The sequence below is a fragment of the Adiantum capillus-veneris genome, chromosome 26 (assembly GCF_014529385.1).
Source record: "Adiantum capillus-veneris isolate H3 chromosome 26, ASM1452938v2, whole genome shotgun sequence".
Lineage (NCBI taxonomy): Eukaryota > Viridiplantae > Streptophyta > Polypodiopsida > Polypodiales > Pteridaceae > Adiantum > Adiantum capillus-veneris.
The window spans coordinates 111,952,233-111,969,096 of NC_140956.1; the positions used below are offsets into that span (position 1 = coordinate 111,952,233).

The following is a 16,864-nucleotide window of genomic DNA, read 5'->3' on the forward strand; positions in this document are numbered from 1 at the left end:
GGGAAGACTTGTTGCATAGCCTATAGGTTGCTTCCCTGCCCATTAGAACCAGCTATAGGCTGCTGAAAGGTGGCTGGCTGAACTGGTACAGCTTGAAAGACTGGCATTTCAGCCACCTGTTCTTGCACCTTAGGCACAGGTTGTGGAGACTGCATGTTCTCCGTCAAGTGTACCGGTGTTTCCATTGACTCTGCAGTATGAATCACCTGTGCTTGAGCCTTAAGAGGCTTCTGAATATGATCCAGTGACCCAACTTGCTAAGACGGAAGAGAAGGTTGCAGAAAGGCTAAAAACCTCGGGTTCTACATTACTTGTGTGAACATAGCCACAGCAGTAGCCTACTGGGTCCTGAATATATCATCATCCGTTTGTGGTGGTCTTGAAGACTCACCCACTTCATGTGTCTGTTGACCCTGTGAGGAGGAAACCTCTTCAGTCACATCATCTGGTCTGTCAACCATAATTGCAATTCCCTGTGTCTGGTCTATGATCCCCTGTGTCTTCAAGCCCAAACTGACCAAGGCTCACTTCTATGGGAAAAAGTGATTTAATCCCGGCGATGGAACCATGAAATCCGCCTGTACTTTCAAAAACGGCGATAGACTTTAGACTTAAACTTTATTTGCTTTCACCCATTTAATTTGTCGCCCACTTTACCTGTACTTTCAAGACACAACAAAGGGGGAAGGGATACAGGCTGCTAGATTGCACCTGTATGAGAAGACCGACACCAGATTGGCCCCTAAATAGGCGCCCCTTTCGGTATTTCTTAATTCTTTAAGAGGGAATAAACGTTGTGGTTCCCTACAAGCTGCCCCGCACAACCTTGGCTGAATTTCAACTGTTCTGGCCCGATTTTAGCAACATAATTGTACTAAGACCCTTCACAATCCGTATTCCCACGCATTGGATGACTTTCCCGACGCATACGGACACTTTGCAAAACCTGGCGAGAATCTGCAGCACGCTGAATTCTCTGTTTTCTGCCCCGAAAATCCACCAGATCACCTGTACAGCGGTCCCCTCGCATCCCCGAACCTCCTGGGGGTATTAGGGTTCGTTTAGGGCCAAAACCCTAAACCTGCAAAAATACACAGCAGGCTGTAATTCACTGTTTCAGGCTCCGTTTTGCATGCCGGTTGCATCCGTAGCAAGTCCTCGAGCTCCCGCACCTGTAGGGCTACTTGCCCTTTGAATCGGACGAGATTTCGCACGTGAAACCTCTCCGAATCACCTGTACCTGCTACGGGGGATTAGCCGCTTGCTAATCCAGTACCTGTGCAATAGGCTCTTGCCTCGGCAATCGCACATGAACCCACACAACTGTACATTGGTCAATTGAAAAGCCCACTAGAGAGGTATAACATACTGCCATAGGGGACAGAGAGGGCAATGCGTAGCGTGCAGGGCATCACTCCTGGCACCGCACTGTACATAAGAGGGAAAGGAATCACTCCATAGCTCTCAACCTGTGACAGACTGAAAATGAGCCTCCCTTCTCCTAAAATCAGCGCCACTTCTTCCTGCATGAGGAAAGTGCACAGAAATGTGCCACTTGGCACATTTACAGGCTATTTCCGGTTTCGGGGTTGCCGCCTAAAAATCTCCCGACCGGTTGCCCAGTTGACTTCACGACAGAAATCTTCAACAAGGTACTTGCCCAGTTGCCGCCTAAAAATCTCCCGACCGGTTGCCCAGTTGACCGGTATGCTATAGACCTGCATTCGGCAGAAATCTTCAACAAGGTACATGGTGGGGAAACAGTTTCTAGATATTCTCTCAAGACAGGGTATTTGATGCAAAAGACCATGTTGTGTGTGACAGGTGATTTGATGCACACAGATTGACACAGTGTCACAATCCACCTTTTGTTCGACATCAAGGAATCAAGGCAGCACTCAAGGGTATTAAGCGTTACTTTTAATGGCCTCATCTTAAGAAGGACGTGGATGAGTTTGTGCGTACTTGTATAGTGTGTCAAAAAGTGAAAAAATGACAGGCACAAGTGGGCATTATGGTATTTCAAGTAAAGTGGACAGATTCAAAAAGCAGGCTCACTTCGTACCAAAGGAGAAGACAGTGATGGCCAATCATTTGGAAAAGTTGTTTGTCCCGCCCATTTTTTAGTTACATGGGATACCTACATCTATTGGTTTAGATAGAGACCCTACATTTATGAGCTTGTTCTTGAAAATAGTGTGTGAGAATGTGGACACTCTACTCAAATTCTCTTTGTCATTTCATCCACAGACAGATGGCAGCCAAAGATTACCAACACAGTGGTATTAGACTTATTAAAGTGCTATATCTCTGAAAATAAGTCTCAATGGGAGAGGTATTTTCCATTAAGGGAGTTTGAACTTTGCTCACAACTTTATTTTTCACACTTCAAAGGGGGAAGGCACGATTTGAAATTGTCAATGGTGGCAAGAAGATTTAGCCTATCTTGTGCACCAAGTACAAGATATTCGAAGTAGATCATTTTGTATAGGGTCTGAAGACTACTTGTGCCAAGGTTAAGGAAGCTTTGCAAAAGACTCAAGAGCGGCATAAGAAGGCGGAGGACAAGCATCACAGCAACTTGCAGTTGAAGGAAGAAGATGGGGTGCTCCTTAGCTTTGAGAAGGCACACCTTTGAAAGACCAAGGGTAAGGAGAGGCTTTTCCAAAGCTAAGTATGTGATACTATGGACCCTTCTATATTTCAAAAAAGATCAACGATGCATCTTGCAGATTGAAGTTGCCAAGTATTGAGATTCACAAATGCATTCCATGTGAGTCTATTGATATCTTTCAGGTGAAGTGCTAGAGGATAGGAGCCAAAGGAGCAACCACGATAGACAATTGAGGAGATTCTTACACCTAAGTAGGTCCTAGCACACAAGGAAAGGCAAGTGAAGGGAAAGCTAGTCCGGAAATACTTGGTCAAGTTTAGGAATTATCCAACTCTTGGTTGAAGGAGGAGACACGGCAGATACTCCTTAGATACTAGAGCTTTACCTTGAGGTTTTTGGTTTAGCCTTAACTATTCCAAAAGTGCACATCGAATCAGCAGGTCAAAATCTAGTGCAACGCCTACTGCACAAGAGGGGAGTCACTCCACTCCTTTGTAAAATATTGCTTAGAATAAGATAGAGTCAACCAATTTGTCTTTGACGTTTTGGGGGTGCCGACATGCTGATAGTACTTTGCCAAGCGACTTTATCTGATTCGTACATAGATTGGTTTCCATGATATATAAATATTATGATAAGAATTCCTTGATATTGATTGATTTGTGTATCCTTGCAAATGTGTGTTTGTTTGAGTATATGTGTAAGATGAAATGTTAACAACATTTTATAGAGATTCACCGGTGAGGTGATATAAATCTTAGAATAAAGAGATTTACTGCATCAAGACATCCGCTACAGATCAATGCCATCTGGCACGTTTTTCTCTCTCCTCTTCTCCTCTGGCCCTCGTGTTCCCTTGTAACCACACCTTCCATTGCACTTTAACTAAAACACAGCACATTTCACTGGTCGTACGGTTGATAACTTGGTAGTGTGAGAGCTTTTGGACCACTTATTGAGAGCAATGACTTTAAAGTTTTTTAGCTCTTGCGGCTTTCCGTTTTTACAAGCAATTGACTTTCAAGTATTTGAGCACTTGTAAAAGCAAGAGGCCAAGGGACTATAAAGTAGTGGCCTTGAAGGAGTTACTTGCACTCTAAGTTTTGAACGAGTGGCTCCTTCCATTTGAGTTTGATCTTTGTCTGTTGGTGGCTCTAGTATCCATAGTCACAGGGGACACCCATTTTTGGGCTTCCCGTCCCCACTTGCCGTCCCGCCCTCTTTTTTACACTAAAAATCCATTTGAGCCCCGTCCCCACTCCTCGGGACGCGTCCCTTGTGACTATGCTAGTATCTTCCAGGAGGAGATTAGGAAGTGAGGGCTGTTTTGTGGTTGAACTTGGCCGTATTAGAGATAGAGTACTTTTTTCGGCAGTACGAGCCATGTATTTTCCCACAAGCATGAGGAAGGACCCCAGTTCCTCGGGTTTACCATTGTAAGGCTCTCAGTTTTCTCTAGTCTCCCGTTTTGTGCACCAGTAGATGGCCCACCTGTCCAATTAGGCCAAATGTGCCACTTATGCTATTTTTTTTGTGGTGAGGCGGCATATGTTTAGGTGCACCCCTATTTTAATAGATTTAGGGTATTTTTATCTTGGTCAAGCAGACGTGGGGTGTCCCTATATAGGGACCCCTAGTCCCCCTTATATTCGACATTCCAACGTTAGCAAATATGAGCCAACATTTTGGAGACTTGCGTTTGTTTTTCCCTTCTCTCTCGCGCACGTTTTTTTCACCTCTCTAAAGCATTTTTATAGCGTTGCCCTCTCTCTTGTGTTTTGCAGTTCAGAAACGTTTTCTCTCTTTTTGCCTAAGATCTCAACTTACGAAACGTTAGAAACGTTTTATCAAGATGTTTCGAAGGTGAATGCTTCTTTCTAGTCTATATGTCACATGGTCTAACACACTTATTGGGTTCTCAACTCAAGATCCGTTTTGGACTTCCCCTAGACTTATATAAGTAATCTCTCCGTCAAGGCATTATATTCATAAGATTTGCACATGCGTATTTGTGACTTTTCACTCCAGATTTCTAGGTGGCATTTCTTAATCTAGCTACACCATTTTCAAACTTTTGAAACTCGTTTTATACGAAATGTTTCAACACTTCATAGCTACTATGTGTGCAGGTTCCCTCTTGCAAGTACTACCGATTCCAAGCTGTCCAAGGGCTGTTCGTGGGCTGCCCTTGATCGGGGGCTGATTCAGTGGAGTTCTATCCCGAAAAAACTGAGATCCAGTGGGTGTCCGTGTTCGAGAGGAGGTTTGCTCGAGCCTTGCAATTGCAGACTTGACAGTCATCCACCGATTCACCTTTCCTGTCGACCTTTAAGATGGTATCAAAGCCACAACTTACTCTCGAGTCGTATCTACAGTGTCCCTCGTGATAGGGGTGGATGTAGCCAGTTGATCTGATTTATAACTAATAGAAGGGTCTTTTTGAGCAAAAAGGAAGAAATTTAGAACAAATTATCCACTATTTAGAGCAAACATGGCACATGAATAGTATGCCAGTAAAATGGGTTGCGTGAACTTTCAAGTTGAGAGGTTACCTAGTGAACTCATGGCTTTATTAGTCTCTTTTGTGTAGATATAGTACTTTCGAGAATAAACGACTGGGTATGTTGAAAAACCTTTCAAGATTTCCCATAGTATACCATAAAAGACCCCATCAATCTAAAAACTTTTCAGAAGCACTCAAACTTATTTAAGCCTATCAAACTTTAAAGACCTTGCACATATAAACAGAATTTAGTATTGATATTGAGGGCAACATATTACTTGCAAACTCTAGAGATTTGCCTAAAGATTGACCCTCCACCAAAGCAACAGCATATGCGGCAGTGAATGTGTCACCAGCTCCTGTTGTGTCAAGAACAATTGGGGCAGGGATTGCTGGTTGCAAGAGAGTGCTCCCATCCTCAGTTAGGAGAGCTGAGCCTCGCTTCCCTAGCTTAATCAGCACTTGTTTGACACCCTATGAACAAGACAAAGACAAATGGCACATCAAAACTACATGCTAAATATTCTTCAAGTAAGAAAACTACCTGCTAGAGCATTTGAAAGACCAAACAAAGCAGCAAAAAGACAATGATTACAAAACGTAAAAATGCAACGAAAAAGAAACAATAAGCAAGCACAATGTGTCAGTTACAACTCTCTCTCTCTCTCTCTCTCTCTCTCTCTCTCTCTCTCTCTCTCTCTCTCTCTCTCTCTCTCTCTCTCTCTCTCTCTCTCTCTCTCTCTCTCTCTCTCTGCAACTTGATGTGGGCACCTTTGAGGATAGTTTCAGGGGAAGAGACATCGTCTTCTACTCTGAGACACATCAGGCCCATGGGCAGTCTATGTCTCACATCAGTGGATATAGATGGGAGACTGCCTATAGACAGGAGACACGATCAGAGCGCAGAGGGCGGGGATCGGGAGGAGTGGCAGTGTTATTCAGGGAGGAGTTGCAGCCATTGATACATATAGCCCGCAGAGATGAGCAAGCTAGGTACATGTGGGTGAGACTGAGAGCAAAGACAGACAGATATCTTTACATTGCTATTTGCTACTTTCCTCCGAGCACGTCACTGTATGCACCACCCAGAGGACAGTCCCCTTTCTCTATTTTGGATGATGACATATGGGAGTTCTCTAGAGATGGTGACATCATCATTCTAGGGGATTTCAATGCTAGGACTGCCCATCATCAGACAGTATTTTATGATACTTCAGAGGAGATGCTGAGAGAGCTGGATGCTGCAGAGACAGGCCTATCTAGACTATCACGAGATGGAGAACACATTGAGTATGGACGACACTTGATAGACATGGGGACTGCACATGGATTGGCCATCTTGAATGGCCTACAGAGATTTCCCGCCTCAGGGGGTTTTACATGCTTTCCACACAGACATGGAGCCAGCACAGTGGACTATGTCATGGCACAGCCGAGCCTCATCTCTAGTATCCAGGATCTCACGATTGGACCCAGACCTGTTGGTGTGGCAGTGGATCATGCTCTTGTGTCAATGACCATCTCTTTTCAGTTTAGTGTAGCACACAGGCTACGGACAGCAGCCCCTACTCGCTACACCTTCACGCGGGAGACAGACTCTGTATACATAGATGGGATCTACAAACGCCTATGCACAGAGGAGCCAGGGCGACCTCTGGAGGAGCTTACTACTATATTGACACAGACACTACATGATGCAGCAGCAGAGGCATACCCACATACCCAGCCTGAGGAGAGACGCCGTTCAGGGAGCATGCCCCAGAACAGTTGGTATGATGAGGAATGCCGGGACACTAGAGCTAGACTTCAGAGGGAGGTGCTTTTGGGGGACATCACTCACAGACAGTCACAGATTGACTTCCGACGCCTAGTGCGGCGGAAGAAGAGGGCATTTTTGGCTCGGCTAGAGCAGGATCTATATCAGTTGTTCTTGAGTCAGGACTCACGTGAGGCATGGCGGCTCTTTCAGGAGCACTCTCCCCCCCCCCCGCCATCACCTCTACAGAGGACTGGGGCCAGTACGCATCATCTCTGTACACAGTTTCCTGAGCAGCCCCCCCTTCCCGACCCTCCTGATCCATGCCCACACACATGTGCTTTTTTCACCGCGGAGATGGTGAGGAAGGCCATTGACAGGATGAGGACTGGGAGATCTTACAATCATGATGGTTTAGTGGCTGAGCATTTCATACATGCTAGAGATCTACTAGCAGAGCTTCTAGCAGTGATGTTTAACCGTGCCATGTGTGAGGGCTTGCCTGATACTTGGAGCCTATCTACTATTGTACCTATCTTCAAGTCAGGAGACCCTATGGAGCCTGGGAATTATCGCACTATCATGCTTGGACACACATTGGCACGGTTGTACGCATCTATTCTTGAGCAGCAGCTAAGTAGATGGGCAGAGAGGGAGGGGATACGCGCAGCCGGGCAGGCAGGGTTCAGGAGGGGTTTTTCTACTCTTGACCATATCTTGACACTCAGAGCCATCATTGAGGAGGGTAGATCACGTGAGAGACGGATCTATTGTAGCTTTGTGGATTTCCGCAAAGCATTTGACACAGTGCCTAGAGCTAGATTGATGCGCAGATTACAGCAGATGGGAGTACCCACAGAGCTCATTTGGGGGGTCATGGCATTATACAGGTCAGTAGTGGGGCAGGTACGCACCTCAAAGGGTCTATCCACACCGATTCACTCCACTATTCGGGTGAAGCAGGGCTGCCCACTCTCTCCTACTCTATTTGGTATGTATGTGGATGAGGTTTCTGACTACATTGAGAGAGATGGTGATAGAGGTGCACAGCTGGCAGGGACATGGATTCCATTATTGTTATATGCTGATGATATTGTGTTTCTCCGACTCTCCGGAGGGGATGCAACGTCACTTAGATGCTTTGAATAGGTTTGCTCAGGAAAGTGGTTTGTCCGTCAACCTTGGTAAAACCAAGGCCATGGTATTTAATACCACCCCACAGTGGATCAAGAGGTCAGCACCAGCATTCACATACGGCCAGGAGACTGTTGTCACAAAGTGATGACGTGGCGGACAGCAGAAACCCTAATTTCTGCCAAAAACCCTAAAATTCCTGCAAACCCTAAACCCTAATTTCCGAAAATCGCGGAGGCTCATGATGAGCGACGCGAATTTTGCTTTTTTTTTAATAAAAAAGAGAAAAGACTCTCTAAGAGAGAGAGAGAACTGATGCTTTTTATTTGAAAAGCTTTTGGGGCTCTGCTTTTGGGCATCCCTTGTAACCTTTAAATTAGTGGTGAGGGCCTCACTTCTCAGAGCATCTGGACGCAGAGTCTGAGAGTGAATCCCAACCCACTCTCTTGAACTTTGAATTGATTAATACAAAAAGAAATACCGAAAGGGGCGCCAGTCTTTGGGGCCAATATCTCTAGGCACAGAACTCCGCCGGGCCAGTGCAAATCTATTGTGATCTGTGAATTGTTTTGATGTGGTTATTTGGTGTTGTCGCAGTTGATTCTTGACTTGGAGTGTCCAAGTCTGTTACAGTGGTATCAGAGCACGGCCGATTTCTCTTCTCCGGGAAATCCGATCCCCGAATTTTTTTTCCGCAGCACCTATGGCTTCAGGCAATGATCAGTCGACTCCCTCTGCATCTGGAGATGCGGGCTGGGATCACAACGAAGATTTAAACAGAGAGTATGGCCCGCCTCGGCCTACCCAGGCGGAGCAGAGAGAGATGGAGCGTGGTCAATTGATTGGCGATGCAACAAAGATGATGCTCAATTTTGCCAAGGATCCGAAGATGACAAAATATATGAACCAGACCTCTTTGGAAGAGGTACAGATGGAGTGGCAGAGAACCACAACACCACTCCCGAAACCCGCTCTCAAGAAACCTTCTGCCTCCAAGAAAATATACGGAGAAGGAACTGGAGAGCGTGGTTGATGCACGGATTGCTCAGCTTTTTGACGCGCAAAAGAAAGCCAAAAAGCACGGCAAAAAGCAGAAGAAAAGCACTGACTTTCCAGGTTATTTGGGTCGTCGGTCGACATTTGACAAGGCAAAGAAACAGAAGACAGAAAAGGTAAAAAAAGCGAAGCAAGAAACAAAGCTTCTTCTTCTTCTTATAGTTCTTCTAGCTCCTCGGATTCGAGCGAAGAAGACAGAAAAGGTAAAAAAAGCGAAGCAAGAAACAAAGCTTCGAAAAGGGCAAGAAAAAGGCAAAGAAGGCTAAATCTCGCCCAGAGACTGACAGTTCTACTATGGACTCGTCTACAAACAGCTCAAATTCCGATGACGGAAAGTTTTATGCGAACAAGAAGAATTTTTACAAAGCCAACCAGTATGACTTTCTCGAAGATAAAAGCAAGAAAGTCCGAGAGTTTAAGGAAGGTGGCCACTCGATCAAGTTTGATACTTTTCAGGATACTCAGATGCTTCGAAGGCTTTGTCTTTTATACAGCAGTTTGACATCGCTTTCGCGGGAGGACGCTCTTCAGAGCCTCCAAGATTCGAAGAGCTACCTCTTACCTTAAGGGGAATGCTCGTACTTGATGGACCACGCTTCTTTTAAACAGGACTGCGCCAGTTACATGGCTGAAATTTAAGAAGCCTTTTATTTCTTCTTGGTTGACGCAAGAATATGAACGAGATGTACGAGCTGCTTGGAACCATCTTCAGATGACCAAGAAAGATACAATCAATGCTTATTGTGAAAGATTCTGGAGCTCTTTTCTACCCGCCTCTTCATTCAAGAAGATCTCGTTCAGAGAACAGATTGAGCGGTTTACCTTGGGTCTACCTACAGAGATCCGAGATCACTGCTTGGAACAGAAGTCAGCTTCTATTCAGGAGTTGATGAGTCATGCGAAGCGGGGCTTTGCCATTCACTCTGGCAGTTTGACCTACCCCACAGATAAGGCCATGACACAACGAGCCGAACAGACTTCTGGGAATGAAAGTAGAAAGAAAAAGAGCAACCCAGAGAAAAAGGATGCACAACCCAAGCTTACTCCTGAGGAGAGAGCTCGCTTCATCAGAGAGGGGAAGTGCTTTGGATGCGGGGAACATGGACATATCTCCGGGAAGTGCCCTAAAAAGGCACAGAAAGAACAGAATGATAAAGACGACGACAGGTCTGAGAGTTCGAGAGCAGCTGAGGAATGTGGCAGAAAAGGCAGACACAAAAGCAGAACTGGTGCCACATGGCGTGGGACCTGAACCGAACTAAATGAATGAAACTACAAACTTTGCCGCTTTTGGGGCAAAGTGAAGGATTAGGAAGCTCTTTTGAAGGAGCCAAGGCCAACTTCTTTTCACTTGGAATTGGCGGCTCGATTTGGAAATACGCCCAACAGACTGACGCCACAGGCGGTGATACTTCGACTGGCACCCGGATGGGATGTTGCCATTACACCGAGCATTGGCAAACTTCTTTTGCAATGACAGGGGTGTTCAGGGCACGCGAGTGACGTTCTACTCAGGATCCCTTGGTACCACAAGAACTACGCCGTGGTTGACTATCGGGCCAAGAAAGCGACTTTGATAAATGAAGGGCTTAGAGATTGTACTTGATGAACTTCAGTTTTCTTACTCATTCTTTTGGGAGAGCTGAACGATGGATAAAGGTTGAATATGTTTTGACCTGATCAAAAGAACGCCAAGATTTTTCTCCACACTCATGCCGATTGCTTTTCAGAGGGCCTGAAGATCAAACCATTGATCTGATACCTGGAAGCACGCCACCGAATCGGCCACCTTATCGTGTGAGCCGAGCACAGAATGAAGAGATTATGAACCAAGTGAAAGACCTCTTGGAAAAGGGTCTTGTCCAGCCTAGTACTTCACCGGATTGCTCTCCAGTGTTGTTGGTTTTGAAGAAAGACGGATCTTGGAGAATGTGCATCAATTATAGCGCTCTCAACAAAATCACCATCAAGAACAGATTTCCGATTCCTAGGATCGATGATATACTTTACACGTTACAGGGATCCTCGTGCTTTAGCAAGATTGACTTGAAGAGTGGATATCATCAGATCAGGATAGTGCCGGGAGACGTCTACAAGACAGCTTTTCGGACGACTTTTGGGTTATTTGAGCTTTTGGTGATGCCTTTTGTCTTAACCAATGCTCCTGCGACATTTAACCGGATGATGGACAGGATTTTTCGAGAGTACAGGCTATTTGTTGACACTTTCTTTGACGACATCATTGTTTTCTCCAAGAATGAGACAGAACACAGAGATCATCTGCTTCAAGTCTTTCAGGCATTACGAGATCACACGTTAGTGATTAATGCAAAGAAAAGTGAATTTTTCCTACCAGAGATACACTTTTTGGGACACATTGTGTCAGCAAGAGGAGTGCAAATGGACCCGGCCAAGATAGAGACTATCCGTGATTGGCCCAATTTGAGGAATGTCCATGAAGTTAGAAGCTTCTTGGGACTGTGTTCGTACTACAGGCGGTTCATACGAAAGTTTGCAGAGGTTGCTTCCCCTTTGCATACCTTGACACAGAAAGGAGTACCTTTTTTGTGGGAACCCACAGAGAAATTGACTACAGGACCAGATTTGACTTTGCCGGATTTGCAGAAGTCATTTGAAGTATTTTGTGATGCTTGTGGTCGTAGTCTGGGTGCGGTCTTGATGCAAGAAGGCCATGTCATAGCTTACGAGAGCCGTTTGTTCTCTAGGCCGGAGATGACAGCACAGATCTATGAGAAAGAGCTTTTGGCGGTTATCCATGCTCTTATTCAGTGGCGGCATTACCTACTCGGAGCGGATTTTACTGTCTTTACAGACCATCAGAGTTTGCGCTACTTCTTGTCAGAGAAGCAGCTTTCGGAAAAGCAGATGCGGTGGGCAAACATCTTGTCACAGTTTCACTTCCAGATTGTCCATGTGCAAGGACAGAAGAATGTGGTGGCAGATGCTTTGTCTTGGAAACCGTTGGTTCTAGCTGTTTCCGCGATACATCATAAGAGCTTCGAGGATATGGTCGATCAATATGCCACATAGAGATTTTGCAGATATTTTCACACGGATACGGGATGGGGAGACAGTAGCTGGATACTCCCTTCGGGAAGGCTACTTGATGAAAAAGACTATGTTGTGCGTTACACAGCCGTTGAGGGAAAAGGTTATGACTGAATGCCACTGTCCACCTTTTACGGGTCACCGTGGCATTGCTACCACCATGAAGGGGGTAGAGAAATACTTCTTTGGGCCGAGACTCAAAAAGGATGTGGAAGAGTTTGTGCGCAGTTGCTTGGTATGCCAGAAGGTCAAGTTTGACAGGCATAAGGCACAGGGATTGTTACAGCCTTTACCCGTACCCACCCACCCCTGGGAAAGTATTGAAATGGATTTCATTTTTGATCTCCCGAGAACACAGAATGATCACGATGATTTTCCGATTACATGGCAGTCTGAGACGATTGTCTCCGACAGAGACCCCAGATTTATGAGTTTGTTTTGGAAGGCAATTTGGGAGAACATTGGCACGCGGTTGCAGTTCTCGTCCTCGTTCCACTTGCAGACTGACGGGCAATTTGAGATTGCCAATTCAGTGATTTTAGATTTATTGAAGTCTTGTATCTCGGATCAGAAGACTCAATGGGAAAAGAACTTACCTTTGGTGGAATTTGCCTACAGTAACACGATACACTCTTCGACGGGGAAGACGCCATGTGAGATTGTTGAAAGTGCTGCGAAGGTTCCATCCTTCCTGAGCACGAAAGATTAGATATTGGAAGCGGATGAATATTCGCGAGATTTGGATACAGCTTTTGACAAGGTTCGCGAGACTTTGCAGAAGTCTCAAGAACGACAGAAAAAGGCAGCGGATCGCCATCGTCGCGACTTGAAACTGAAGGAGGATGATTGGCTGCTCTTACTTTTGAGAAGGCACGCCTAAGAAAGAAAAAGGGAAAGGAGAGGCTTTTTCCAAAGCTTAGTATGTGATACTACGGACCTTTCCAGATTACTGAAAAGATGAATGATGTCTCCTTCCGATTGGAACTACCAGATACTTGGAGGATTCACAATGCATTGCATGTGAGTCTCTTGAACCCTGTTAAGGGTGATGTGCCTGATGATGGGGAGCCTGATGAGCAACCCGAAGTGGAAGAAAACGAGGAAGTCCTTGTTCCTGAACAGATTTTGGCACATAATGATACGAAGAAAGGTAAAGTCTGAAGGCGGTTCTTGGTTTAGTTCAAGAACTTTCCTGCATTTGATACGAAGTGGATGGAGGAGGAGGACCTAGCAGATACTCCTCGGATTGTGAAACTTTACCTCGATGTTTTGGTTTAGCATAGTCTACTCCAAACGGAACCCAAAAACTCAGCTTGGCCGAAGATCTGGTGTAGTGGGATGCACAAGAGGGGAGTTAGTCCGCTCCTTTGTCAACAGATGCCTCGATTTTGATACTAAAGTCACTGATGTCTCTTTGAGCTTCAAGGATACTGAGAGCTAACAGTATTCTGTTGGATGACTTTATGAAATGGAATTCCTGATTATGATACTGATTTGTTCTTGACTTCTTGTGAGTGCAGGAACTGATAGACGAAATGACTGCAGCATTTTGGTCTGATTGATCTCGAATAGACATGGTTGCAGTAGGGGTTAGACAATCGGACATCGTTGAGGTCCCGATTGGACCTAGATGTGATTGCTAGCTACATTGCCGATAAATCATGGTCTAAGATCCGAATGAATGTTGAATGTCATGTGATGTCCTGTGATGTCTGGTGATGTCCTGTGATGTCGTGTTATGTGACTGTCGATTTCGTACATGTGCTAGATGTGTGTTCCTAGTACGTAGGTACTAACAGTCAGTGTCTGCTAAGACGGTTTATGGCTTTTGTCGGTTTTGCAGGCGTAATCGCGGTCGATTACAATGCTTTCAAGAGGGGGGTATGTCACAAAGTGATGACCTAGCGGACAGCAGAAACCCTAATTTCTGCAAGAAACCCTAAAATTCTTGCAAACCCTAAACCCTAATTTCCGAAAATCGCGGAGGCTAAAAAAAAAAAATGAAAATGATGAGCGACGCGAATTTTGCTTTTTTTTTAAATAAAAAAAGAGAAAAGACTCTCTAAGAGAGAGAGAACTGATGCTTTTTATTTGAAAAGCTTTTGGGGCTCTGCTTTTGGGCATCCCTTGTAACCTTTAAATTAGTGGTGAGGGCCTCACTTCTCAGAGCATCTGGACGCAGAGTCTGAGAGTGAATCCCGACCCACTCTCTTGAACTTTGAATTGATTAATACAAAAAGAAATACCGAAAGGGGCTGATTCTTGACTTGGAGTGTCCAAGTCTGTTACAATTGTGGAGTATACAGATGCGTACACTTACCTCGGAGTGGTTTTTAGTGGGCCAGCATTTTCATTGAGGAGGGCAGCAGAGACTAGACTGACCAGAGCCCATGCAGCATTGGGTAGATTGGAAAGGATGTGTTCACAGGTTCAGTTTCAGGAGCCTAGGACGAAGCTCTGGCTCTTTGACACTCTGGTGGGTTCTGCATTACTTTATGGAGCTGAGATCTGGGGACCTTCATTAGATCATCACGGGAGGACAAGCCGCAGTGATGGATGGGGGAACATGGAGAAGCCTCTGGTCTCTATGATCTCGCGGCTCATTAGAGCCAAGGCCTCAGTACCACGTGCTATTGTTCGAGCAGAGCTAGCTGCCCACCCACTAGTGGTTGAGGCACTCACCAGATCGGTCTCCTTCATACACCGCATGTGGGAACTTCCCAGAGACAGATATGCCCGCCTTGCACTTGAGTCCTCTCGACAATTAGCCATGCAGGGAGATACAGCATGCTGGTATGGGGAGATGACATCATGGTTTCAGGCGCATGGATTCAGCATAGACAGATTGCCTCCCTTCCAGTACTCACTGGATGCACCCTCTCTGACTCTTACACAGTCCGAGATCACCAGGCTCATCCGCCAGGACTTGACTCAGCTAGACACCAGGAGGACATGGATATAGCTAGCACAGGAGCTGGGCACGAAGATGGCTTTCTACAGAGAGCATCTCCTCCAGCTTACGATTGATGGCTTTGTGACGAGGCCGAGATACATGGACACCCACTTGTCCCATGGGATACGATGTAACTATTGGCCAGCTACGTACATCTTCACACCAGCTGCGGATCGAGACTGGGAGATACAGCGGAGTACCAGCAGAGGCCAGGACATGCCCCCTGTGTGACATCGAGCCTGAGACAGAGTTGCACTACACATGCCACTGCCCCGTCTACTACGAGATACGAGGCCGCTTCCATTGCTTGTTCAGAGAGGGCTTTGGACCATTCTCCAGAGTCATGCAGTACGAGGATCAAAGATGCTTGGGTTTGTTTTTGCTCGAGCTACGCAGACACAGAGAGCGCCTGATGAGAGGAGAGGCTAGGCAGTCTCAGAGACAGATCACAGATTTCTTTAGAGCTGCCACTGGACACCTGGAGGAGTTACTACCATAGTAGAGCTCGTCGTCTCACACCAAAGGCCCACTGATCGACCGAGCGACTAAGCTGGGGAGATCTAGACGCCCACGACAGCGGAGGACTACACAGCATCGGCAGAGGCTGCATCAGAGGATTCGGATCACTTTGGCTCGACATGCACGACGCCCGGTCAGACTACTGACCATGGAGGAGATTGATGAGATCCGCAAGCGAGCGATGCTGGATCTCTTGTGATCTAGCTATCCGAGCTAGCTGCTTAGTTCACACCTAGTAGTTTAGGATTCCATAGTATTTTATTGTGACATTTGTCATTTCATTTTTGTCATTCTTGTCATCTTGTTACCCTGACTCTGACTTTGTATCAGATCCACCACATTGTAACTTTCTGGTCTCATAGGTCACTTTGGCCTTTTGAAGACGTTAATATAACATTTCATTTCATTTCATTTCTCTCTCTGTGTCTCTCTCTCTCTCTAGGTTGGCCCTAGAGTCCTCCATACAGTTAGCTCTACACGGGGATACATCATGCTGGTATGTGCACATGACATCATGGTTTCAGGCACATGGTTTCACCATGGACAGGCTGCCTCCTTTTCAATACTCTCTATAGGCACCCTTGATGTCTCTGACACGGGTGGAGATTACTAGACTCATTTGTTAGGATCTGATCTAGCTGAACACAAGGACATGGATAGAGCCCGTACAAGAGTTGGGCGCGAAGATGGCTTTCTATAGAGAGCATCTTCTCCACCTCAAAGGGGATGGGTTTGTGATTCGACCTAACTATATGGGCACACATATTTCTCATGGTTTGTGTTGTGCGTCTGGCGAGATACGCACATCCTCACATCAACTCAAGATTGAGACTAGCAGATTCAGAGGGATACCAGCAGATACCAGGATATGCCACTTATGTCATCTAGAGCCAGAGACAGAGTTACATTACATACGTCATTGCACAGTGTACTATGAGATACGAGGCCATTTTCATTGTCTATTCAAAGAGGGTTTTGGGCCTCTAGCTAGGGTCATGAGTAATGAGAATTAAAGATGTCTAGACTGTATCTACTTGAGTTACACAGGCATAGAGACACTTTACTGAGGAGAGCTAGAGAGAGACAGTCCAAAGACAGATTATAGATTTCTTTACACTAGATATTGGACACCCAAACGAGCAGCCAGTGGAGCAGCCACCATTGCAAAGCTCTGCCTGTACTCATACTACCACTACTAGCATTCTCATAGACCGAGCATTGGAGCTAGGGAGATCTAAACAACCGCGATTGAGGAGAGGA

General features: G+C 45.8%; 1 protein-coding gene across 2 annotated transcripts in view; it reads right to left on the bottom strand.

Moving 5' to 3' along the window:
- Positions 1-16,864, bottom strand: part of LOC147424006 (pfkB-like carbohydrate kinase family protein) — a 99,957-nt gene that overhangs the window by 22,038 nt on the left and 61,055 nt on the right. For both annotated transcript variants that reach the window (XM_086501210.1, XM_086501209.1), the window contains one exon: positions 5,396-5,591. In XM_086501210.1, the coding sequence (XP_086357336.1) occupies positions 5,396-5,591 (196 nt within the window). The remainder of the gene's footprint in view (positions 1-5,395; positions 5,592-16,864) is intronic.